Here is a 27,454-nt window from a genome sequence, read left to right as displayed (position 1 = left end):
CAGATGCTTACAGCCTCAAAGCTTACAAGAGAAAAGAAATACAAATTCTGGAGCATAATTAAAAAGCACAAGATGAGATGTTTTGTTAAGTGCAAATATGTGGTTAATTTATTAACTGTAATAAGACTAGAGCTTTGGTTAAAAGATATAGTTGTCAGACTAATTCAGTTGATAACATCTGAAACAAAAAAGAACAAAAAACCAATGTCATATAAAGACTTTTAAAAATGAAGCCAGTGAGGTTATATTGCTAAATATATAAGAAAACAAACTTTCAGACAAGAAGCACTGCTGGAAATAAAGAAGGTGAGTAACTTTATAAGGTTCAATTTATTCCAGTTTAAAAATTGTACACATTTGATATAGGTTCAAATTTACATAAAGATTATATGATAATGTCACTGAATAATGCAGATGCAAAATATACAAAGGATAACAGTCTAACTAAGCTGGATTTATCCAAAGAATAGTCAATGGTTCAACATTGGAAACTATATGAAATTCACTATATTAATAGTTTATGTGAAAAAAACTATATATCATCCCACTGATGTAATAAATGCATCTGATAAAACTGAACATTCACTTATGATTTTTAAAAAAAGTTTCCTCAATAACTAACAAAAATAGAATCTTCCTTAAGTGATAAAGGCTTTCTTCAATAAATTTGCAACAAATATTATATTTAAAATGGCAATTTTTTTAAAAGTATAGTTGATTTACAATGCATATTAGGTATGCAGCAAAGTGATTCAGTTTTACATATATATATATCTATATCTATATATATCTATATCCTTTTTCAGACTCTTCCATTATAGGTTATTACAAGATATTGAATATAGTTTCCTGTGCTATGTAGCAGGTCCTTGTTGTTTATCTATTAAAGTGATAAAATTTAAAGCTTTTCTTTCAGATTGAGGCCATCACACATTGCCTGTTGTTAACTATGAATAATTTAAATCAATATTGCATTACCAATAAAATAAAGCAAGGTCATGATACAACTCCAGGAGATCTTTCCGACCCAGGAATCAAACCCACGTCTATTATGTCTCCTGCACTGGCAGGAGAGTTCTTTACCACTAGCACCACCTGAGAAGCCCTGAAATAGAAGTATAAAGTTAGGAGAAGAAAAAAATCTGTCATAGATCTTGAGACACAGAAAAGAATAAATGTAGAAAATCCAGAAAAACTGACATAATCTTTTGAAATTATCTGTTTAGGCAAGGTAATCAGATAAGAAACTATATTCCCATGTAATAGCAGCAGTTAGAAAATAAAAACACGATTTAAGGTAGAATTAAAACCAGTTCTTAGGAGGGGAAAATCTAACATAAGTGAAAGACATAAGGAAAATATAAAACTTAGCAAGTCATTAAAGACCTAATTAAAGCAGAAAGCAACTTCATATTCACAGATTGAAAAATTCAATAATATAAAGATTGCACTAATGAATAGTGCAGGGAACTCTGCTCAGTGTTATGTGGCAACCTGAATGGGAGGCGAGTTTGAGGGAGAATGGACACATGTATACACATGGCTGAGTCCCTCAGCTGCCCACTTGAAACAATCACAATATTGGTAATCGACTATACTCTAATCAAAATTAAAAGTTTAAAAAAATAAAATGCTTTAGGATGAAAAAAAATAAAATATAAAGATGCTGATTCTCCCACAATTGACTAATAAAATGTAATGCAATCCAAATGAAAATCATGTCAGGGCATTTATTTTTCTTGCAACAAACTGAATCACAAAAGTTTGACTGACATGATAAACTGAATCTAAACTATAAAAAAAGGCAAAAGAACAAGAAATATTCAAGGCACTCTTGAAGAGTGAAACAGAAGGACTTGTCCTAGTAGACATCAAGACTCCTTATTAAAAAAAGACTCCTATAAATAAATAAATAAATTTATAAAAAAATAAAAAAATAAAAAACAAAAACAACAAAAAAAAGACTCCTTATAGTGATTTGGAGATAAAGACAGTGTGGCTTTTGCCCAGATGGACAAGCAAAACAATGAAACAGAAGAGAGATCCAGATAGACAAGACAATGGAAGGCAAATAGAGATCTAGAAGCAGAACCTCATGTATATGCTAAGATGTGCTGATGTATCAGAAGGAAAAAAGTCTTCTTTAATGGTGCTGGGACAATTGAGTGTCTGTAGGAAAACAAAACAAATAAACACAAAGAAAAATTGGACCCCTACTTCATACAAAAATCAACTTCTGAAATTAAAGACCTAACTGTGATGGACAAAATCAATAATACAGGAAGATGTCTTCATAATCTAGGAGTAGAAAAAGACTCTTTAAACAAGACACAAAACCAAGCCTAAAGCAAAGAGTGATAAATTCAACTTTTAAAAATTGAAATGTGGAGTTCCCTGGTGGCCTAGTGGTTAGAATTCTGGGGTTTCACTGCCTCAGCCTGGGTTCAATCCCTGATCGGGAAACTAATAATCTACAAATTGCGTGCCAGAGCCCCCTATCTCCCCAAAAAGTGAAATTTATTTCTTGTCATCAAAAACTTATGGGGAGAATAAAAAGTCAGAGTATGGAAGAAGATATTTAAAACACATATAAATGACATAGGACCCATATTCAAAATATATCAAGTACTTCTACAAATCAAAAAGACAACACAATAGAAGAGTGAGCAAAAGATGGAAACAAGCAGGCACCTCAAACAAAATGAAATCCAATCGACAAACATTTGAAAATGTGTTCAACCTCTTCAGAAGTGGCAATTAATATCACAATAACATGCCATTTTATTAATAAGCTAAAAATTTAAAGTCAGGCTATAAGAACTGGCAAAGTTGATGAGTTGTGATTGAACGTATTTGCTAATTCATGGCTAGTGGGTATAAAAACTGGTAAAATCACTATGGAAAAGTTTCCTCTTTCCCATAAAATTGAAGATATATTCAATACCAGCAGCACATTCCTAGATATACCCTCAAGTAGTATTTCTCAAAGTTTTTTGGTGTCAGGTGCCTTCACACTCTTAAAAATTATAAAGGTCTCAAAGAGCTTTTATTTAAAAAGTATTCTATCAATATTTACCATAGCCATAGTGAGAAACTGTATTTATTAACAATAATAGACTATGATGTTAAAATATTTTCATTCACATTATCTATATCTTCCAAGAGGATTAATAGTAAATGCGGCCCTGTTTTACATTATTGCAAATCTTTAATGTTTTGCTTAATAAACGACAACTGGATTCTCATATCTGCTTCTGCATTCAGTCTCTTGCAATAAGAAATTTTGGCTGAAGTACACAAACAAAATCCAATCTCATATAGATATATGGTTGAGGAAGAAAGTATTTTTGATAACTTTTTCAGATAATCGTGGCAATTAATCTCTGATACTCCTCTAAAACTTGACAACTGCTGGTCCCTTACACCCACTCCAGTATTCTTGCCTGGAGAATCCCAGGGACGGTGGAGCCTGGTGGGCTGCCGTCTATGGGGTCGCACAGAGTTGGACACGACTGAAGCGACTTAGCAGCAGCAGCAGCAGCAGGTCCCTTACAGGTTAGCTGCACTGCAGAATCTGAAACCCCATCAATGAGGTTTTTATACTCTGTTAATTTCTTAAAATCCAATGGTCTCAGTCAGGGTTCAACTGAGAAGAAACAGAACCTGGAGAAATATGTATAACATTTACAGATTTATTAGAAGAAATTGCCCAAAGCATCTGTGGAGGCTGGCTAAGCCAAGTCCAAAAGCTGTAGGATAAACAGAAGGTCACAAGCAGGCTGGACCAGGAGATGTGAGCTGCAGCCCATTCCCAGCTGATTCAGGAAGGGAGACAGAGCAAGAGAGTGAGTGCATGTGAGTAGCCAGACCTACACGGATGTCCTGAGGTCAGGCTCACCCACAGTCATCTCCCTCTGGACAACATCAAACCAACCAATCAGGGACTTGAACCACATCTGCAAAATTCCTTCAAAGGGCACCCAGATTAGCGTGTGATTGAATGATTAGAAGAAGGCGTGTGCACACCACAAAATGGCCACTGCCTCCCAAAGTCCTCCAAGGCTCCCAAGAGAATGTCCTTGCAGTCCATCCCCAAAGGGAAATGAAAAATGGAATTTTAGGGACCTCAGTTTACAATAGCCAAACTGACACATCAAAAATCCTATCTTGCACTTGGAATAACTTTTTTTTTTTCATTTTAAAATGTACTTCAGGGATTTTTGGTTTTTGTTTGTTTGTTTTTTAATTTTATGGCTGCAGCAAGCAGGATTCAGTTCACAGGGATCAAACCTGTGCCCACTGCAGTGGAAGCATGGAGTCTTAACCACTGAGCTACCAGGGAAATCCTGCACTTTGAATGAATCTTTACTCATACATAAATTTGTAATATCATGGAACACTCATTTGAAAAAATACTGGTTGCCTGAGTTACACAGATCTTTCAAAGGGTAACTCCTTTTAAAACCACCAATATAATACAAAATAAGACCTCTTTAATAGGAGGAAAGGGTGGTGGATACAAATTTTCCAAAAATTCCAATTTTCATTTGAGACCTAGAGTTTTATCACTGCCAATAAATACAGTCCATTGTTTTACTTGAAGTGACAGGCCTATTTCATTCATTTTCAAAAACACACACACAAGTTTGAACAACTTTGTTCTTTCAAGGAACAATGGCGCCACGTAGAAAAAGTAGCCAGTCAAGTTCACCACACAAAAACAATCATGCAGTTGCTTTTCCTTGAGGCAACCATAGCACTTCAGTACAACAGAGTGCTGCATGTGAAATGGATGTTTCCTCACACAGAATAAAATGTTTATGTAAGAGTCAAGATTTAATAAACTCAATCATTATTACGCTTCATTGAGAACATTCTTAAGCAAAGCTGACATTCTTTTTATACTGTAATGCACGGCAATAAACAATGTAATGACTAACAGAGGTTGGGTGCCAAAGCGTTATTCGGTACAAATGTCAACACAATGAGAAAGAAAAATAATACCTTGGTATTACTGTGAAGAGTTTTACCCTAGGCAATCTCTTCAAATGGCAACCTAGGGGGTCTATGGACCACACTTCGAGAACTGCCAACTTAAAGAAATGTGTAAACAAGTACACCATTATACTATGTACAAGAATGTTCACAGAAGGAAACTAAACAAGTGCCAAGTCAACAACAGACTGAACATATTCACATAATGGAACACTACTGCTACAAGGAACATATGATGTGGTACCTACCTCCCTGAGACTTGGATAACACAGGTCTCTGCCCTGAGTTTCACACTTTCAAGGGCCTCTCACCTCTGTCTTCCCCCAGTTGTGACCTCCTTGGAGCAAGTAGTTGACTAGACCCTTTTCTAGACAGACTCCAAATACTCAGTTCTAAGGATTCCCTGAATTCCCTGCCCAAATGGCCCTGATCCTATTTTCAGGGTCTGAATGGGCCTCCATAGGTTCATCCTCTTAAGAACAGACAGGATCACTAGGGTGCTTGTATCTAAGTCCAAGGGATGGCCAAAGGTCATCTGTGTGCAGGTGGGGTGGGCATCTTTCATGTACAAAAGGCCCTTTGTGGTACAGGATGAGCCAGGATTGAAAGAGACAGAGAGGGTGGACTATGGGATGTCTCTATTTTTACTTTTGTCCCAGATCCCACAGATGTTAGGGTTGGTCCTGGATGGATAGATCTCACATAATATTGAGCTCAAATAATAGATACGTGTGCACATGCCCACACATGCAATATATATGTTTATATAAGTCCTCTTACACAAAGTTCAAAAAGAGGCAAAACTGTAGTGTTACACATAATCCAAAGTGAAAAGCTAAGAAAAATCATCATTAAGGTAAGAATAACAAGTGCCAGAAAATATAGGGTTTATGACATAGAAGGGGCACAAAGAAGGCTTCTGGGATACTCAAGATGTCCATTTCTTTACCTGGATGGTAGCTATTTGGGTACTCCTTTATAAGTATTCATTAAATAGTATGTTGTCCACTTTTTCAAATTATGCTTTATCTCGCTATATATTTATCTCAACCTGAAAACGAAGTACATGTTGTACAATTTCATTTTCTTTCATCCAGGTTCCCTACTCACACTTCCATTTCTCTCTTTCACTATGTGAAACTGCCATTATTTATGGTCGGGAAGATCCACTGGAGAAGGGATAGGCTACCCATTCCAGTATTCCTGGGCTTCCTTTGTGGCTTCATTAGTAAAGAATCCGCCCGCAATGCGGGAGACCTGGGTTCGATCCCTGGGTTGGGAAGATCCACTGGAGAAGGGATAGGCTACCCACTCCAGTATTCTTGGGCTTCCCTTGTGGCTCCGCTGGTGAAGAATCTGCCTGCAATGCAGGAGACCTGGGTTCAATCCCTGGGTTGGGAAGATCCCCTGGAGAAGGGAAAGGGTACCCACTCCAGTATTCTGGCCTGGAGAATTCCATGGACTGTATAGTCCATGGGGTTGCAAAGAGTCAGACATGACTCAGCAACCTTCACTTTCACTTTTTTATCAAAAAATATGTTTGAAATTTATAAAACCACATGTAGTTTTAGCTCTAAAAACATGGGGCTGATGAGTGGAGGAGAAAGATGTCCAAGGAGACTATATGCATGTTGATTTGTGGGTCAAAATAATATGATTCTAGACAGGATTTGAACCCAGGACGTTTAAGTCCAGAATCTGAATGATTAACTACATTTTTCTCACTTAAAACAATTAGATGAGCTGACCCATAAGGATTTCAATAAACAAATGTAGTTATTTTATCAATATCATTATGAATATTTACTATTTCTGTCTTTCAGCCCCTTAAATAATAGGCCATTGCTTGATTCTTGAATCCAAATATTCTAGGAAAGATAACCGATAAATTAAAATTGAGTGACAGCAGTCTGCAACAATTCTCTGTACCTGGGATTTCCAAGACAAGAATACTAGAGTGGTTTGCCATTTCCTTCTCCAGGGGATCTTCCCTACCCAGGGATCGAACCTGGGTCTCCTGTATTGCAGGCAGATTCTTTACTACTGAGCCACCAGGGAAGCCACACAGGGAACAGGAAGTATACTGTATCCTTGGCTAAGTGTGTATCCTAAGAAGGACCACAGAAAGCATCTTCTATTTAATATTTTATGCTTATAATTATTCCATTCATGCTTGAAGGCTGACATTTAATTAAATGTCCCTTAACATGCATAACAAGTTATTGCTGTCATAAAACCATGCAGTTAGCATTAAAATATAAATATAATACTGTACCTAATGATCCATTCTCAATCATTAGAAGATCTAAGAGCAGTGACTTAGTGAGATATTAACAGTACAGGCTTTTTGATTGCCAATTTTCTGGCCAACTGTCCTTCCCATTTGCTCCAAATAATTTTTTGATAATATTATAAGCCAATGTTACAAGTTTCATGTGCAAAACATTATATTTCTATTCTCTACACCCTAGAGTGTGCTTACCACCTACATGATTTTTCAATTGACATTTTAAAAATTCAAGATCATCTGAAAATTTAGTTAAGAGTCACCTTCAATCCAACTACTTATAGACACTTATGATTGCCTCTAGTTAATATGGTAAAGACCAAGCTGCCCCAGAGCTCTTTGAGTAGGGGAAGCTACTTAGTAACCACAGTGAAGACCAATATGTCACCATCATTAATTTCCAAGTACTTACTTCCACAGCATAGTGGAAAGCCGATGAACCCGGATGCAGTGAGAGGTTTTGAAGAGGTTTGATGCGTGGTTTCTCCCATCCAAGCTCCAAGGACCACTCCACTGTTAACATGTGATCCGTAAAAACCGTTCCAAAAACTAGAGTACTGGGGTCTGGTTTTTCCTTTAAAACGGTGGCTCGTGTGATTATTAGATCTTCAGCCTGGGGGAAAAAGTCAGCACCATTAAAGAAAAGTAACTGAACATCCACTAGAAAGAGGAGGCAGAGAGTAAAAAGACAGAATATAAGTCACTGGCCATTAAAAAGTGGAATCATTTGACGTTTAAATGTTGGCAACTAACTCAGAAACTTAACAACACTGGGTGAGCCAAGCAAAACCATGCCTCCATTCAGAATCTGTTGTTTCAAATCTCTGCAGTGCAGCGAATTCCCTGGCAGTCCAGAGGTTAGGTTGGGAGCTAAGATCCTAGATGTTGCAAGGTGCAACCAAAAAAATACAAAAAAACAATTCTTTGCTATGTATACTACCAAACAAATATCAGAACTAAAATTTTTCAGTGATGTTTAGAAACTGGGACAAAATAGTAGATGGAGTGAAATCATCCTAAAAGACGAACATATCTCTTCTCCACTTCCATCATTAGACCTGTGTAGAACACTCGGGAAAGAAGAAAGGTGGGTCTTAGAATCAAAACAGCAGCACTCACGATGACTTACTAAACTAAAAAGAATGTCACTAAGAACTGAACCTCTTGGGATGGTTATACTCCAGCTCCCCCAAAGAATTCTTGGCAGCAGCTTCCAAAACCCTCTGGGTACATGGTAGGAGACAGGCAGCAGAGTGAAGCAAATGTTTTCCTCGTTGAAAACAGAAGCAGAGATTGAACACTAAGATATAAATCCTCTATTCTGTGTTGAGGAAACAGTGAACAAAGGACCCCTTATTCAAAGAAAGATAAATAAGAGTAATAGGAAACAACTTCACACAGCCCCATTGCACCAGCTCTCCACAGGCGGCTTGCCCATTACAAATGACCACCACATAAGCATCCGGATCACAGACAATAGCATCACTAACTTTACAATAACTGTACAACAGCGGACACAAACCACAGAGGAAGGAGCACTCTGACTACTTAAAACACAAAACGAACCAAGGACAAGTTCAGGCTGTGATCAGGCTGTTAGGAAGGCCAGACTTCATTTCTTTCAATACACAAAGTAGTCATTTCCCCACCCCCACAAAGCAAATACAGAACTTCAGAACTTCACTTTGTATCCTCACCTCTTATCATTATTTTTGAATGACCTAGTTACATCTGGTTAATTCACTGCTTTACAGCCACCTTTGTGGTTTGATATATTATGAATAATAATCAGTTAATTTTAGAGGAATATTTAGGTCCAAAATGTTATTTATTTTAAAACAATCAGAAAGCTTCCATTACAATGGAGCATAAAGCATAAAGGACAACATGTGTGCGTGCTAAATCACTTCAGTGAGTCCGACTCTTTGCGACCCTATGGACTGTAGCCCGCCAGGTAGTCTCATTCACTTCCACAGCTTCAGTTATCACCTGTGGTGGTGGTTTGGTCGCTAAGTTGTGTCTGACTCTTGAGACTCCATGGACTGTATAGCCTGCCAAGCTCCTCTGTCTGTGGGATTCTCCAGGCAAGAATACTGGAGTGGGTTGCCATGCCCTCCTCCAGGGGATCTTCCCGACCCAGGGATCGAACCCGTGTCTCCTGTATAGCAGGCAGATTCTTGACCACTACAACATATGTACACCTATGGCTAATTCATGTTGATGTATGGCAGAAATCAAACCAATTTGTAAACCAAAGAAATTAAAAAAAGAAGAAGTCTGCCAGTCCATTGAGACTGTTGAGATAAGAACTCTAGCTAGAGTACTTGCAGTTAAATGTCCAGCCCCAGCATAGTGCCTGGCACACACAACAGTAAAGGTTTTCTTAGATGCTGAAAATAACATTTGGTTGATTTCAGCTGCACTCCATAATGAATGACAGACTCACTCCCAGAAGACGGCTAGGATTTAAAGTGAGTGAAATCCTAACATACACTTTTTATTACATGAATGGTTTCACAGTATTCTTGTACAATGAAGCACTTGTGCTTTTGCTTTGGTTAGCTTTTTTTTTAGTGGCTAGGGGGATCCTGGGCTAACAAAAATCTGGAACTATAGCAATACAAGAAGACAAACTCAATGCAAATTTTTACTTATTAACACCATTAACAAAAGTTTCTTAATAACAGGGTAGAGTAGTAAGATACACAACAAAAACAGAAAGATGAAAGTAGATGAAAATGGGGTGGAGATACTGTGAGTAGAAGGGGTGAGTTTTTTATCCACGAATTCAGGATACATCTTAAATACTGCAAAGGCAACAGACATCGGCTTCTTTTCTTTTTCAAAGACAAAACCAATGATTTGCATGGTTCTTCAAAAGTATTAAAATTCTAAATCGCGTGGTTTTAATAAAGCAATTTAATTTAAAAAAAAAGTAAAATGAAGTTTGACTTTCCATCTGCTTATTTCTAATATTAGGTAGTCAATTCTATCATTAGTTAATCAACAAGAAGCCAATCACACAGGGTCTTTCTACCTTTGGGGATTTCTAGGTTTTCCAGTAACCCTACCTGCCATGAAATCAACAGGCAATGGAATATATACAACTTTATTCCAACAACCTACAATGCAGGGGACCAAGTTTGATTCCTGGTCGGAATGATCCCCTGGAGAAGGGAATGGCTACCCACTCCAGTATTCTCGCTTAGAGAATTCTATAAACAGAGGAGTTTGGCGGGCTACAGTCCATCGGATTGCAAAGATTTGGACAAGACTGGGCAACTAACACTACCATTAGTATTTCAACAACAATCCGCATGGAAACTTTTAAAACCAAGACTATGGCTTTGCCTCATATCAAACTGTAGGGTGATTTCTTTTCCTTCCCTTACTCGTTTCTTCCTTATCTGCTTTATTATTCTTAGTATTTTGCCTTTTTATTCACTCAGTGAGCACTGCACTACGCAAGCACAGGAGATACCAAGATGCGAGGGTTCAGTCTTCCTTCTCTGCCACACTCGCTGCCAGCCAAGGACAAGTGGGAGCCACTGGGAGCAAGTGTTACTCTTTCAGTTACCAAGGTTGTTACCCAAAATCATACCCCTGCCCCTCTGTCAAACAGAAACCAATAGAAACTTATCTAAGTTTCAGGAGGAAGCTACAAAGAGGGAAAAAAGCAGAACTGGTTAGAACTAACTAGGACCAAGATGGCAGAAGACTTGACTTCCACTAGACCTTGGGCCTCACTGTACACTCACTGTAATACATTAGCTAAATGACACACCCATCAGCACCATGACAGCTGACAACTGCCATGACAACAGCGGGAAGAGCCACATATAGGAAATGGAAAGCAGAGTTGCATCAGTTCCGGGTCCAAACCATACTCCTGTTCTCAGATAACTCATGGATATTATACTTCCCACTCTTTCCAATTTCCTTCCTTATACTTCAGTCCTCTTACACATTTGATGTCTTTGCCTGACTGGGGTTGAAAACTTGATTTGCGAGGATTCCCACTTCACCACTGAATAAAGCTTGTGCTATTCCAGTCTCAGCTTCAGTTTTGTAACTGGCTGCACAAATTTGACCAGAAAAGAACCTCCCTGGCAGACACGGGGTCTTAGCTCAGAGTAGAACCCTAGCATAGTACCAAATTAACCTCACAATTTTTGAGCTACTATGTACCTGTATTGTGCCAGGCACAAAGAAACTCAGGGAATGAAGCAAGTCCTCTTCTCTTAGTGAGGGGGAAAAATAGTATAAAGAAAAAGTGGTTTGGGCCAGGGGGATGTGCCAGCCTTGATAGGAGGGGGTCTGGGGGAGAATGGATACATGTATATGTATGGCTGAGTCCTGCTATTCACCTGAAACTATCACAGTATTGTTAATCGGCTATACTCAAACACAAAATGTTTTTGGTATTAAAAAAATTAAATTTAATTTAAAAAAAGATTTTTAACATAAAAAAAAGAAGGCAGGCATATTATGATTATAGATAACAAATACCTGGAAAATTCAGAGCTGGAATAATTACCTTGTGGAGTTTTTCTACTATTTTTTTAAAATTCCTTCACAAATGGCACTTTTTTTCTCATTATAAATGCAGTATCTGTTACTTGTCAAATATTTGAAAAAGACTAAAGAATTATAAAGAAAAAAAAATAAAATCAATCACAATCGCAAAAGCAAACAAAAAAGAATAAGGGGATAAATAGATGTCTGGAAGTGATAAGTGCTATGAAAAAAATTAAAGTTTAAAGGGATAGAGTGGGAAAGAGAATGCTTATTTTAGATGGAAGGGTGAGGGAAGGCTTCCCAGATGAGGTGACATTTGAGCAGAGACTTGAATGAAGACAATAGGTCATGTAGAGATTGAGGGGCAAAGTATTTCAGGCAGAGGAAACAAGTGCAAAGGCCCTGACGTGGGAACACATTTGGTAGGTACAGGAAACAGCAAAGAGTCAGTGTGACAGGGATGCAGGGGAAGTGAATTGACAGGAAAATCTTAGCGGCACTGTGACTGCTAGAGTAGGGAAAGGGAGGGGCCAAGAGAACCAATTACCCCATCGTGTGTGTGTGTGTGTGTGTGTGTGCGCGCTAAGTCACACCAGTCGTGTCCGACTCTTAGTGACCTTATGGACTGTAGCCCATCAGGCTCCTCTGTCCATGGGATTCTCCAGACAAGGATACTGGAATGAGTTGTCATGCCCTCCTCCAGGGGATCTTTCTAAAAGATCGAACCCATGTCTCTAGAGTCTCCTGCATTGGCGGGCAGGTTCTTTACCACTAGCACATCTGGGAAGCCCATCCCATTGTATACTGATTGACATTTCAGTTCTCCATGTACTCTGCCTCTATGCAACCAAGACTGTACCCCATCTTTCTTATTTCCCCAGGACCTTTACCACAGACACTGCTGGCAGTTGAGGTAACCCAAGTTTATCTCTCCATTCCTGGTAATTTGAAGGAGCCATTAAGGCATGGCTACCATGTTTTAATTTCCTTCTGATTTTACGAAGCATGAAGGAGCAAGGTTGAAAGGAGGAGGAGAGTTCCACTGGTAAAATAAGAGAATCTGGGTGATGTTGAGCTTTTTCGTTGAGCCTCTACACTTCCCCCTTGGCATCAGAGATTATTCTCAATCCTGAAAAAACGTTGGATTAAATTGTGGAAGTTTTTAAAAACACGAAGCTGGACACCATTCTAGAATCCCAGAGGGATGGAGCAGGACTGTGCTTGTTTGTTTAAGTCATCCAAATGGATTCTAACTGCAGTCAGGGCTGAGAAACATACCATACCATTTCTCCTGAAAATTTCATCAACTTAAAACAGCAATTTCCAGCATCAGCTACTGAGCTGATTTACCTGGGAGGATTTCATTTTTTTTCTAAGAAAAATATCAATGCCCATGCCCTACCCTAAGATCAGTGAAAAAGAGACTCAAGAGTGGGGCTCCACATCAGTTTCAGTTTAAACTCTTCAGTTTAAAACTCTCCAAGAGAGGCTAGTGCACGGGAAGGGCTGAGAACCAGCAACAGAGATTCAGATCTCACGGACCTGTGAATTCTTACTTTCTGAAAGCCACGTACTCTCTCACAATCATATGAACTTGGTCATCTCATAGTGAATATGTCCAAAATGGAACACATAATATTTCCTTCAAAATTGGGTACCTATGTCTAACATTGATATTGCTTTCTACTTGCTGACTTCTCAATCCTTAATTTATTTAAAAAAATTCTACTAAAAGAAGGAAAGAAAAATGAAAAGTAAAAATCTCTAAGCTTTACCTGGCAATCACATTTACACTTTACAGAGATGACCTCTGCTAGCAAATTCATTGTGTGCCTGCTAAGTCGCTTCAGTCATGTCCGACTCTTTGCAGCCCCATGGACCGTAGCCCACCAGGCTTCTCTGTCCATGGAATTCTCCAGGCAAGAATCCAGGAGTGGTTTGTCATCCCCTCCTCCAGGAGATCTTTCCAACCCAGGGACTGAACCCACATCTCCTGCATTGGCAGGCGTATTTTTTACCACTAGTGTCACCTGGGAAGCCCAAGGATCTAATCAAATTCCAAAGAAAGGGGAGGAAAAGGACAATACCAGACAAATCTGTACCCTTTGATCGCAAAAGCAAAATTTTCTCAGAAATTCCCTTATGCCTTATTGGTTAGAAATGTATCACACTGATACCTTTAGCTGCAGGGAAAGTTGAAATGCAGGTTTATCATTCAGGGTTGGTCAGAGAACTGCAAACAAAACCAGAGTTCTGTTAATAAGGGATATGTCTGGAGCTGTATATGAGGCCTCCCAGGTGGCTCAGTGGAATCCATTGCCAATGCAGGAGACACAGAGATGCATGAGACACAGGTTTGATCCCTGGCTCAGAAAGATCCCCTGGTGGAGGGCATGGCAGCTCACTCCAGTATTCTTGCCTGGAGAATCCCATGGACAGAGGAGCCTGGCAGGCTACAGTCCACGGGGTTGCAAAAGAGTCAGAAACAACCTAGCAACTGAGCATGTCTAGGGCTGTATTGCTGTACACATTAGCCAGTGCCTCAGCGCTTAGGAATTCTTGTTTATATGCCTTTGTCTAACATGCGAACAGAGAGAAGGACTAAAACTCGGCTACAGATGCCTTCCCACTCTCACCTCTTTTTTTCCATTATTTCTTACACATGTAAAATTGAACAGAAGGCACCTCCAGTTTATCTCAACTCCCTCCCTTCTTCCTCCAGCAGTAAGTGTGGAAACTACCCAATCCAGTAGTCTGGGGTGTCCTCAGCTTTCCAACCAGCAATCACTTGCCTTACCCATTTCTCATGCAACCCTTCGATATAGACAGCCCACTCTCCCAAGTGCTTGGTTTCCTCTGTAAAGTCCCTTGGATTGATTTAAACAATTGGGAAAGAGAGTCATTTCTCTTGATCATGTTGGCCTCTCATTTAGCACAGGATCATATCAAATATGTTTGACTAATTCTGTTCTAAACCTCACTAAACCTGGATTGATCTTCATGGTTTTGGATATCTCAACATAATACACTGCTATAGTAAAAACAAAACTGAAAACAAAAACCTGTACTTACTATAAATCATAAAAGACCTTTTCGTTTTCATGATTTCAAACCCTTATAGAGTCAACTTGAATAATAATCTGGGCCTAGTATATACTCTTCCGAATCCTCTCTTCAAAATACTTCTAAGACCACCCATAATGGGTGGGACTCACTCTTAATGGCAAAGCCTTTTTGTGTTTTTAAGTTCAACTAGTGCTACTGTAATAATTTGTTAATACTAGCTAAGCTGCTAGAAATCAAAAATAAATGATTATATTGCTAGGTATTAGTTTCCTTTCAGTAAACTACTACATCTTCTTGTAAGACATGTAATTTGTTAATGAAGTGAATTGCAACCCTCTAACATTCTGATTTGTACATGAGGATTGCTCCTACATGCAGCTTTGTAAAATAAGCACACTAATAGATGCCTTCAGAATTTCATCAAGAACTCCAATTTTCCTTTATTGACAAAAATTCCTGCAATTCTGGAAACTAAAAATAACAGCTGTTAACCTGAATGCAAAAAGAAATTACCTAAGAAAACTAAATCTAAACAATAAGGTGATACAGTTGAATGAAATTCAAAAGTAAGTAAGCAATATGCAGGTGTGTGACTGGTTTGAGTAGATGTGAAGTACAGTTCAAAGAGGAAAAGAGCACTCATGTAAAAGAAACAAATTTTATGCACAATTTTTATCAGGGTTCTTTAGAAGCCACCTTTTTCCTATAGCTCTGTTAGAGGAAGCACACTGACTGAAACCGCCCACCCTGGCCAGGCACCATAGTAACCATTTGTATGAGTTCTTTTCCAACAGGAGGTCCTGGGTAAGGAACAGGGAACTAATAAGCCTTCACCAACCAGAAGAGTTCGGGAAAGGTCAAAAGGAGACACCACCTGTCCGACCACCTCCCAGAATCCTTCTCTCTGGCATCCATCTTGGCTGAACAAGCCGTGCACCACCAGGAAGGACTCTGAGTCAAAATGATTGGCTAAGGACAACCCGGAAACTAATCCCATTACCATAAAACCCGAGACTGCAAGCCATGTGGCAGAGCTGTTCTCCTGGGTTCCCTTACCCTGCTGCTCTCCACCCGGGTGCCCTTTCCCAATAAAATCTCTTGCTTTGTCAGCACATGTGTCTCCTCGGACAATTCATTTCCAAGTGTTAGACAAGAGCCCAGTTTCGGGCCCTAGAAGGGGTCCTCCTTCCTGCAACAGTTCCTTTCTAAAGATGGATAAAATAACAATATTTGTAACATGTTATTTTCTCCTTCATGATTACTCTGTTTCTTCCTAATGCTCCAATGTTCTCCAATGATTTCAAAGTCAGGATGTCTCATACCATATGCTTGTGGAAAAATTAAGGCCACAATGACTGGACTGTGAAAGGACATGAAATATGACAAAAAAAGGGCATATTAAAAAACAACCATTTCTTGACGCAAAATGTGTGGTTGGGGAACCATTTGCTCTGAGATGGGGAAGCATGCACCGGGCTAGTGCAACTAGGTTAAGAGCCCCTGAGGGCTATTATTAGCTCTGAATTCAAGCAACATCCAGTTGCCATCAGTACTTCTCTGAGTTAGCACTTAAACTTTCAAAGGCTATCTCTGGATTACAACTGCCAGGACTTTACAGGCAAGAATACTGGAATGTGCTGCCATTTCCTCCTCCAGGGGATCTTCCCAACCCAGGTATTAAACCTGTGTCTTTTTCGTCTCCTGCATTGGCAGGCAGATTCTTTACCACTGTGCCACCTGGGAAGCCCTTAGAAATTGCATAACTTTAAAACAAGTGCATCCGTCTTGCTCTACTTGGAAAGCCATGGGTGCTACATCTGTTATCATTTAGAGACACTTTTTAAAAATCTAATAAGGAAGTTGTACGGATGGGAGAGTTAGGGCTGTGGAGAGAATTTGGGCTGTGGAAGCAGAAAGAAGCGGAAGAAACAGACAGTTGACCTCCTTGAAACAAGATAACCCTGGAGTCCACAGAAAGATTCCCTAGGATTTCCCAGTAATAAGGCACCTCATTACCGGACTCTCGGAAAATGGTTTCCTTACTTTAAAATTACTGTATCAACATGTATATGTATGCATGAGTCCTTTTGCAGTCCACCTGAAACTATCACAGCATTGTTAATCAGTTACACTCTAATATAAAATAAAAAGTTTAAAAAATAAAATAAAATGACTGTATCAAAATGGGAAAAGGGATACAATATGAAAACTACCCAAGAGAGATCAAAAGGCAATTTAAAGTTATAAATGAGGTGATCAAGAAGGAGATAGAAAAAGTCCAAAGCCAACATGGTCCTGTGAAACCCACCATTTTTTTTCCCCACAAATTACCTTCATTTTTCATTTGCCTCATCACATTGCACAGTGAATCCAACCACCATTACCACAGACGTGTTTTGAAAGAATGCAAATACACAAGCAGAGAATATCAATGGACTTCCCTGATAGCTCAGTTGGTAAAGAATCTGTCTGCAATGCAGGAGACCCAGGTTGGATTCCTGGGTTGGGAAGATCCCCTGGAGAAGAGCAAGGCTACCCACTCCAGTATTCTGTCCTGGAGAATATCAATACACTCCCCTTAACTAAAATCTAAAGTACAGAAATTTAAATTAACAAAGAGAAGATTATTTACATGATGAATTAACCCTTCACTTTGCAAATAATTCTTCTATGTATAAAAGTATAAAAGCCTTTTAGGACATTTTTTCATTTATCGATAGTCTGTGAGGAATTTACTATATAAGATGACCCTTAGAGATTATCAAGTAGGAATCCTTTTTATTTCATTCTTTCAAGGATACATGTCTCAACATCTAAGTCCCTAAAATGTATTAGAACTTAGTCTTCATAGACTAGCAGAGTATATCGACTGTTGGGTTAGAGGACACTATCTTTAAAGGACAAGGAATAACACGAACAAATAAATTCACAAACATTTTAGTAAGGAAATTACTATATCATGTTTTGATTTTTAAAAAATCCTGAGTAGAGATATTACATTAAATCTACCTTTGGACTTCTAATGCCTAGCACAGTCCTCGGCACGTAGTAAGAGCTGGGTATGTGTGAAATTGATGAGCAAGTCTCATCCATCTCTCAACCCTGCCAGGATGTGAGATCATTAGGACACTCTGTGCTATGGATGACAATTGACAGTGACTGAAAAGGCAGCAGAAGAGCAGAAGGAGGAAAAAAGAAAAGCCACGGAGGAAAAAATCTCCATGGCCTGGAGGAGTCGGGAGTAAATGGAGATAATGAATTAAGGAGAACATGATAATAAACCTTACATTTATGTTCTTATGATTTTTAAAATACTTTACAAGATTCTTTCTCTCTTGCTTCTCACTGTTCCTCTGTGAAGTATGAGGTTATTTAATATATAAACCCCAGAATTTAGAGAGAAATGAAGGAAATACAACCTTTTTTTTTTTACTGTAAAATGTTAGCTGCTGCTTAAAGAGGAGACAAATGAGTTTAGCTTTTTCCACAAATAGGGTGAAGGGTTAAAAGTATTATATAATCAGATAAACCTCAAGGTGAAAGTCACAAACTGGTTATTTTCCAAGAAAACTTTTATAATTCATGAAATAAGGAATTAACTGCCCGGTAATTTTATACGACTGTCCTACCCTGCTCGCCATACGACTTTTTCCCCAGAAGAGTGGAATTTAAAATGCATGGCAGCTTATTTAAATTATTGTATAAACCTCTGCAGAGAAAACTGCCCCAAATCTCAATTTCTCAAGAAATGGCTGTATTCAGCTGAACTGCTGTTTCACTTAGCCTCTGGCAAGTAACTTACCTTGAAAGTCTCCACCGCCTCTTTGGATACGCCTTCTCCGGTACCTTCTGCAGAGCATCCATTATTGCAGTCCTTAAAGAAGAATTAAATCCATTAAGTAAAAGTAGGTGTCTCACTGGGGTCTGGGGTAATCAATATCACTCACCATCACACCCTTCGCTGTGCTCGGGTCTGGTCCCCAAGCAAACAGGAAAAGGAGAATCAAACACCCAGGGACCAGCCCCAAAGGAGAGCGTCCTGAGAGAGCTGTCCTCTTTCTGCCCTGTCGGAGGTCGCGGCTGTTTTTGTCCTCCACCGCTGGCTTCGAGCAGACTGGTTAAATTCCAGGTTCGCCCTGCAGCGCCAGGGTTCACCAGCAAAGAACAAGACGGTAATTGTCTCCCTTTTATCCGAGGAAATAGTCTAGATTAGGGCTTAAAGCCATTAACAGAGAAATCTCCCGGGCGCGCTCAGCCTCGTGGTCTTGTCGATCACGGGCGCATAATAGCAAGCCTGGCAAAGCGATGGGGACCAGAGTGAACCATTTTCTCCACGGGTAGGGTCCTCCAATGTAGGCGCAAGGACACCCGTTAAGGACAGAACTCATGGCATGAGGGAGTAAAATTTTAAAAACACTTAAGGACGCAATGGAAACAGGTCGAACAGGAAAAGGTACTAACCTTCAAAAAAAAAAAAAAACTAATCTGCTACATCACTAGGGGAGAGAAGAAGAAAAGGATTCAGGGAGGCAAAAGGCTACGGGCAAAATATTTTGGGGTGGCGAAGGCACGCGTGATGTGGCTGTCAGTTCTGGCAGCCCAGAAATTCCGTTCCCTCTGCTCCCCTCCCCCCGCCCCCACCTCTTCCACCAAAGCGGATTCCATGGCGACCCTCACGTTCCCGGTGGCTGTCCGCGCCTCGTTCCGGAGCAGGTCGCCGGCGGGACTTTAGATCTGGCTGGCGGGGGCCTCTCCGAGGCGTTCGCAGACTGGGACTCTAGATTTGGGGCAGGGATGGGGAAACAGAAAACTCCCGGATGCAAACAGAATGGTGATGCAAGGAGAGGCAGGATGGTGCGGGCAACAGCAGCTGCGCGCCGGGCCAGGCCCGTGGACTTCCGAGAGCCTGGGGTCTAATCTGCCCCACCCCTATTCCTACTCCCACCCTCGCGAAAGCCTGTGGTCTGGGTACCTGAGGGGCGAGGGCCGCGGCAGCGGGGAGCGGGCTGGCCGTGGGGAGCCTCCCGGGGCGCGCGGGAGCGGAGAGCCGCGGCGACACGTTGCGCCCGGCTCCACGAGAAAGCGGGCGGAGCGGCCAAGCTCCAGTGCACGCACCGCGCGGAACCGGCCGCCACCGCCCGGGTGCCCCGGCCACCAGGCGCAGGGAACAGCGCAGCCCCTCCATCTTCCCTGGGGGAGAAGCTGTCTGATCTTCCAGACGGGAAACTCAAAGCCCTAGTCCCAGCCCCCAGGGCACGAGAGGGCAGGAGCGCCTTTCCGGGAGCAGGCACAGAGCAAGCATCCTTATTTACCAAACAACGCCACGGTGGGCCTGGAAACGCCCCTCCGCCCGGGGGAAGCCACTTCTGGGAAATTAATTTTATTTAGGACAGATTTTCCTTTGATAAACCCACAAAAGGCAGTTTCTCCTTCCCTCCGCCCCTTCTGCCCGGAGAGCTTACAACTGGGATTGACAGTTGTGCCTGGGCGGTTATCTGCCACTGACCCCCAACGCGCAAACTGAAGGAGAACGTGAGTGCAAACTGAAGGAGAACGTGAGTCCAGGCTTTAGATTTCTTTTCACCACCAACCAAGTCGGATTTGCAAACTTGGGGTGTTAAAGGGCTGCTAGGCTCACAGCCCCTAAGACCTTTTTCTGCCCAAAGACCTCAAGGCCACTTAGACCCACTTACCACGGCCTCCACGCTCATCCATCGGTTTCAGGCAAAGTAGACCACTAGCTCCTAACCAAGCGGCTTTGTCAGTTTTTTGATGTAGGCCTGTGATAGCAACATTTAGAAACAGAGCTGGGAAAGTGACATCGGAAAGGGAAAAGGAAGAATGTAATGGCTATTGTCTGCTGTGTGCTGCTGGAGCAATGTCAGACTAAATTATGAGCCTTTCTGGGCTTTTAAAGGAATAGGAAGTGGTGACTTGTGCTGATTTGATCTTAGAAAGTGGGGAGGGTGGTTAAACCCAGTCTGGTTTTAGAATTGATTTTATACAGCCCTAAAGTCAATATCGCTCTAATCTTATCACCTAGAAATAGCATACACTTCTCTCTTCCTTTCTCCCCTTCCTACTAAACATAGAAAATCCTCTTATGCTGGGGTGGAGCCCTAACAGGTCACATGTCACTGGCAACCAGAGCCTCTTGTTAAACAGATGTAAAACTGAACAATTGAAAGAAAATACAGATTAAGTATACTCAAGTATACTTTTGAACAATTCAAAGAAAATACAGATTAAGTATACTCAAGGATGCTGTTGAACTATGGAAAGAAAATACAAATTAAGTATACTCCTGCCCCAAGCATAAAAATAAGAAACGCTTAGTTGAAGAGTTACAAACAACTTATTTGCATTCAGAAGTCTGGTTTAAATGTGTATGGGGATGCCCAGGTGGCTGAGCAGTCAAGAACCTGCCTGCCACTGCAGAAACAACAGGAGACCTGGATTCTATTCCTGGGCCCAGAGATGGGGAGGATTCCCTGGAGAAGGAAATGGCAACCCACTCCAGTATCCTTGCCTGGAGAATCCCATGAACAGAGGAGCCTGGCAGGCTACAGTCCATAGGGTCACAAAGAGTTGGACACCACTGAGCAACTCAACACAAATGTCTATACCTTACTATTCATTCAAAGCCTGTTATTGTTTTGTAGGTAGATACTAAACAGCTCCGATTACCGTCTATGGGGTTGCACAGAGCCAGACACGACTGAAGCGACTTAGCAGTAGCAGTAGCAGTTAAGAATGACCTGTACATGACCTCTAAGTGACCTGTAAATCCTCCCTATTCAGCCAAGAAAGCCTGTATCATACAAGAATGATGTTATTAAAGAATTACTACAGGGTCCCCCTGACCTTTCCTCTTTCCTCCCCTTCAGAGCCAGACTCTGGTGGGAAAGCACCATCTGTATTAACTGCTGCTACTTCCTTCCCTTTCAAGTGACTATAATTTGACTTCTGTTCAATTATTCCACCTAAGCAAGGTTCCTAGTAGCCTTCATTTTGCTCAACCCAATGGTTTTGCTTCATGAGCATTTTTATGGCTCCACCTATATGCTGATGACTCCTAAATACTATTTTTTCAGTCCACCTCTCCTGTGAGCAGTAATGTGCTTACAATCAAAAGTCTAAAATATTCATTAAGTGTGTAACATTTGTGCCTGCACTGGGCTAAGTGCTGGAGATGCAGTGTGAGCACACCTCCATCCTGCTTATCTAGCATTGTCTCCAGCCAAATAGAAAAATGTTACTTGTGTTTAAAAGTGTTAACTAATCCCTGCAAATGTGAAATCGCATACGTGGCTAGTGCTACCTGTGCTTAAGAGCCTCAAATGATAAAATGTAACTGACTTAGAAGGTCCGGCAAGGAATCCTTGAGGAAAGATTTGGAGGATAAAAAAATTCACTACAGGAAGAAAGGATGAAGAACGTCAGGGATGAAGTGAGTTCCAGGCAGAAAGGACCTCTCTAAAAAGGGAAGGAATGTGGAGCTTACAAAAGAGGGTGGGCTTCCCTGGTGGCTCAGCAGGAAAGAATTCTCCTACCAATGCAGGAGATAGATACTGGTTCAGTCCCTGATCTGAGAAGATCCGATATGCCTCAGAGCAACTAAGCCTGCACGCCACAATTATTGAGCCTGTGCTCTAGAGCCCTCAAGCTGCCACTACTGAAGCCCACACGCCCTAGAGCCCATATTCCACAACAAGAGAAGCCACCACAGTGAGAAACTCAAGCATGGCAACTAAAGAGTAGCCTCTGCAACTAGGGAAAAGCCCTTGCAGCAACGAAAACCCAGCACAGCCAAAAATAAATAAATAAAATTAAAAAAAAAAAAAGATGAGGGCTGGAGGAGACACCAGAGGAGGGTGATCCAGCTAAGGTGAGCCTGGGAGTGTAGACAAAAGCCAACCAGGTAGTGGCCGTTGGTAGTGCCTTAGAGGGTTTGTTGTTCAGTTGCCTAGTCGTGTCTGACTCTTTGTGACCCCATGGACTGTAGCATACCAGGCCTCTCTGTCCCTCACCATCTCCCGAAGTTTGCCCAAGTTCATGTCCATTGCATGGGTGAAGCGATCCAGCCATCTCATCCTCTGATGCCCACTTCTCCTTCTGCCCTCAATCTTGCACAACATCAGGGACTTTTCCAATGAGTCAGCTGCTTGTTATCAGATAACCAAAATACTGGAGTTTCAGCTTCAGCATCATTCCTTCCAATGAGTATTCAGGGTTGATTTCCCTAAGATTGAATGGCTTGATCCCCTAAATGTCCAAGGGGCTCTCAGTTCAGTTCAGTTCAATCGCTCAGTCGTGTCTGACTCTTTGCAACCCCATGTACCGCAGCACACCAGGCTTTCCTGTCCATCACCAACTCCTGGAGCTTACTCAAATTCATGTCCATTGAGTTGGTGATGCCATCCAACCATCTCCTCCTCTGTCGTCCCCTTCTCCTCCCACCTTCAATCTTTCCCAGCATCGGGGTCTTTTCAAATGAGTCAATTCTTCACATCAGGTGGCCAAAGGATTGGAGTTTCAGCTTCAGCATCAGTCCTTCCAATGAATATTCAGGACTGATTTCCTTTAGGATGGACTGATTGGATCTCCTTGCAGTGCAAGGGACTCTCAAGAGTCTTCTCCAACACCACAGTACAAAAGCATCAATTCTTCGGTGCTCACCTCTCTTTATAGTCCAACTCTCACATTTATACATGACTACTGGAAAAACCATAGCTTTGACTAAATGGACCTTTGTTGGCAAAATAATGTCTCCACTTTTTAATATGCTGTCTAGGTTGGTCATAACTTTTCTTCCAAGGAGCAAGCGTCTTTTAATTTCATGGCTGCAGTCACCATTTGCAGTGATTTTGGAGCCCCCAAAAATAAAGTCTTTCACTGTTTCCGTTGTCTCCCCATCTGTTTGCCATGAAGCGATGGGACCAGATGACATCATGTTGAGTTTTAAGCCAACATTTTCACTCTCCTCTTTCACTTTCATCAAGAGGCTCTTTAGTTCTTCCTCACTTTCTGCCATAACGGTGGTGTCATCTGCATATCTGAGGTTATTGATATTTCTCCTGGCAATCTTGATTCTAGCTTGTGCTTCCTCCAGCCCTGCACTTCTCATGATATACTCTGCATATAAGTTAAATAAGCAGGGTGACAATATACACCCTTGATGTACTATTTGGAAACAGTCTGTTGTTCCATGTCCAGTTCTAACTGTTGCTTCTTGACCTGCATGCAGATTTCTCAGGAGGCAAGTAAGGCAGTCTGGTATTCTCATCTCTTTAAGAATTTTCCATAGTTTGTTGTGATCCACACAGTCAAAGGCTTTGGCGTACTCAATAAAGCAGAAGTAGATATTTTTCTCAAACTCTCTTGCTTTTTCAATGATGTAATGGATGATGGGCTTCCCTAATAGCTCAGTTGGTAAGAATCTGCCTGCAGTGCAGGAGACCCAGGTTCAATACCTGGATCAGGAAAATACCCTGGAGAAGGAGATGGCAACCCACTCTAGTATTCTTGCCTGGAGAATACCATGGACAGAGGAGCCTGGCAGGCTACAGTCCATGGGGTTGCAAGAGTTGGACAAGACAGCGACTAAACCACTACCACCAGTGGATGTTGGAAATTTGATCTCTGGTTCCTCTGCCTTTTCTAAATCCACTTTGAACATCTGGAAGTTCACAGTTTACATACTGTTGAAGCCTGGCTTGGAGATTTTTGAGCATTACTTTACTAGCGTGTGAGATGAGTGCCATTGTGAAGTAGTTTGAACATTCTTTGGCATTGCCTTTCTTTGGGATTCGAATGAAAACTGACCTTTTCCAGTCCTGTGGCCACTGCTGAGTTTTCCAGATTTGCTGGCATATTGAGTGCAGCACTTTAATAGCATCATCTTCTAGGATTTGAAATAGCTCAACTGGAATTCCATCACCTCCACTAGCTTTATTCGTAGTGATGCTTCCTAAGGCCCACTTGACTTCGCATTCCAGGGTGTCTGGCTGGAGGTGAGTGATCACACCATCATGGTTATCTGGGTCATTGTAACACATCAGTATGCTGAATGACACACCCACAGGTGCCATGACCATAAACATCAAAAGTGGATGGTGGCCCCACTCCTGGAAATCCTCACCCCTTTCCAAAAAAAGCTGGAATTACTCCTCCCACTCATTAGCCTATGAAATTTTTATTGTTGTTCATTTGCTAAGTCATGTCCAACTCTTTGTGACCCCACGGACTGCAGCACACCAGGAGTCCCTGTCCTTCACTATCTCCTGGAGTTTGCTCAAACTCATGTCCATTGAGTCAGTTATGTGATCCAACCATCTCATCCTCTGTGTTCCCCTTCTCCTCCTGCCCTCAGTCTTCCCCAGCATCAGGGTCCTTTTCCAATGAGTTGGCTCTTCACATCAGGTGACCAAAGCATTAGAGCTTCAGCATCAGTCCTTCCAATGAACACCCAGGACTGATCTCCTTTAGGATGGACTGGGTGGATCTCCTTGCAGTCCAAGGGACTCTCGAGTCTTCTCCAACACCACAGTTCAAAAGCATCAATTCTTCTGCACTCAGCTTTCTTTATAGTCCAACTCTCATATCCATACATGACTACTGGAAAAACCATAGCCTTGACTATATGGACCTTTGTTGACAAAGCAATGTCTCTGCTTTTTAAAATGCTATCTAGGTTGGTCATAACTTTCCTTCCAAGGAGTAAGTGTCTTTTAACTTCATGGCTGCAATCACCATCAGCAGTGATTTTGGAGCCCAGAAAAATAAACTCTGACACTGTTTCCCCTGTTTCCCCATCTATTTCTCATGAAGTGATGGGACCAGATGCCATGATCTTAGTTTTCTGAATGTTGAGCTTTAAGCCAACTTTCTCACTCTCCTCTTTCACTTTCATCAAGAGGCTTTTTACTTTTTCTTCACTTTCTGCCATAACGGTGGTGTCATCTGCATATCTGAGGTTATTGATATTTCTCATGGCAATCTTGATTCCAGCTTGTGTTTCTTTCAGCCCAGCGTTTCTCATGATGTACTCTGCATATAAGTTAAATAAGCAGGGTGACAATATACAGCCTTGACGTACTCCTTTTCCTATTGGGAACCAGTCTGTTGTTCTATGTCCAGTTCTAACTGTTGCTTCCTGACCTGCATACAGGTTTCTCAAGAGGCAGGGCAGGTGGTCTGGTATTCCCATCTCTTTCAGAATTTTCCACAGCTAATTGTAATCCACACAGTCAAAGGCTTTGGCATGGTCAATAAAGCAGAAATAGATGTTTTCCTGGAATTCTCTTGCTTTTTCGATGAACCATCGGATGTTGGCAATTTGATCTCTGGTTCCTCTGCCTTTCCTAAAACCAGCTTGAACATCTGGAAGTTCATGGTTCACATATTTGTCCACAAGATTGTGATCTCACCTACAATTCTGTCTTGTTCCAGTGGCTCCAGGTTTTATGACCATAAACCCATCAGTAAAAATTGCAGCATGTGTGGTAGGCTGTGTTTTCCAAATACTAGCTACAACATTTTCTCCCATGCTTATGTTCTTCTGTTCAACCCCGTCAAGCAGTGGAGTTTTCCCCCCACCCTTTTGAATCTGTGACTGTTTTTAACCAATAGAATAAGACAGAAATAGAGAAATGATGCTGCTCCTATTCTAAGCATGCTCTGTAACTGGCCTGGCAGCTTCTGCATCTTCCTTGTGGAAGGGGCTTGGGACTCCCGCACCTGGTACCCAGCCACCATGATGTAAGAAGCCCAAGTAAGGGAGAAGCCACGTACAGGCTCGCTAATCAACAGTCCCACATGAGCTCCCAGCCAGCCTCAAGCATCAGCTGTCAGCCGTGGGAGTCGTCATCTTGAGCACTCAGCTCTGTTGAGCATTCAGAGAACCGAAACCTCAGGTTAAAACTACTCTGCTGTTCTTGAAGCAATTACAGAAGATGGACCATCATCCTTCAGGTTCCCATAAGAATATGAGAGTAAAATCTCTGAGCGGGGGATGAAACAGGAGGGAAGAGGGCAGGGTCCAACTTTTGAAAGAATGACATAGCTCAAGGACATGACATAAACTGATTAGAATCAAAAGGATCCAAGATGGAAGATAAGTCAACTTGACTTGATCCTCAATCAGCAAGCTAAATGACACACCCAGAGGTGACATGATAGTTTCAAGGCATGTCAAAAGACCAGAAAGCGGGTGGTGGCCCAATTCCTGGAAATCTCCATCCCTTCCCCCAAATCATTGGAATAATCCTCCCACTTATTAGCCTATGAAATTACCCAATCCATAAAAGCTAACCACACTACATTTTGAGGCTGCTGCACTCACCCTTTGCAAACTACTCTGCTGTTACAGACTTAGAGAACAAACTTATGCTTACTAGGAAAGGAGGGTAGAGGGGAGGGATAGTTAGAGAGTTTGAGATTGACCAGTGCCACTGCTATATTTAAAATGGATAACCAACAAGGATAGATTGTATAGCACAGGGAGCTCTACTCAATATTATGTAACAACCTAAATGGGAAAAGAATTTGAAGAAGAATAGATACATGTATATGTATAAGTGAATCACT

At 41.3% G+C, this 27,454-nt stretch overlaps 2 protein-coding genes across 17 annotated transcripts in view; one reads left to right on the top strand and one right to left on the bottom strand.

Annotated features, from left to right (window-relative positions):
• Positions 1 to 27,454, bottom strand: part of BCAT1 (branched chain amino acid transaminase 1) — a 111,570-nt gene that overhangs the window by 53,858 nt on the left and 30,258 nt on the right. For 2 of the 15 annotated variants that reach the window (XM_081483771.1, XM_081483776.1), the window contains exons 1-4: positions 19,544 to 19,899; positions 18,814 to 19,050; positions 18,669 to 18,740; positions 7,695 to 7,895 (exon numbers count right to left, since the gene is read on the bottom strand). In XM_081483771.1, the coding sequence (XP_081339897.1) occupies positions 7,695 to 7,895; positions 18,669 to 18,740; positions 18,814 to 18,816 (276 nt within the window). In that variant the 5' untranslated portion in view covers positions 18,817 to 19,050; positions 19,544 to 19,899. Of the gene's footprint in view, positions 1 to 7,694; positions 7,896 to 18,668; positions 18,741 to 18,813; positions 19,051 to 19,327; positions 19,486 to 19,507; positions 19,900 to 20,178; positions 20,329 to 27,454 lie in introns of those variants that run through there. The other 13 variants (XM_081483763.1, XM_081483778.1, XM_081483773.1 and 10 more) reach the window with 12 other exon arrangements.
• The window catches only part of IRAG2 (inositol 1,4,5-triphosphate receptor associated 2), a 189,644-nt gene continuing 182,163 nt past the window's right edge, over positions 19,974 to 27,454 (top strand). For both annotated transcript variants that reach the window (XM_081483728.1, XM_081483726.1), the window contains exon 1: positions 19,974 to 20,421. The gene's annotated coding sequence lies outside the window, so the exon portion shown is untranslated. The remainder of the gene's footprint in view (positions 20,422 to 27,454) is intronic.

Source organism: Giraffa tippelskirchi, chromosome 4 (assembly GCF_054371585.1).
Source record: "Giraffa tippelskirchi isolate mGirTip1 chromosome 4, T2T-mGirTip1v1.2.pri, whole genome shotgun sequence".
NCBI lineage: Eukaryota > Metazoa > Chordata > Mammalia > Artiodactyla > Giraffidae > Giraffa > Giraffa tippelskirchi.
This window is presented reverse-complemented; position numbering and strand designations above follow the sequence as displayed.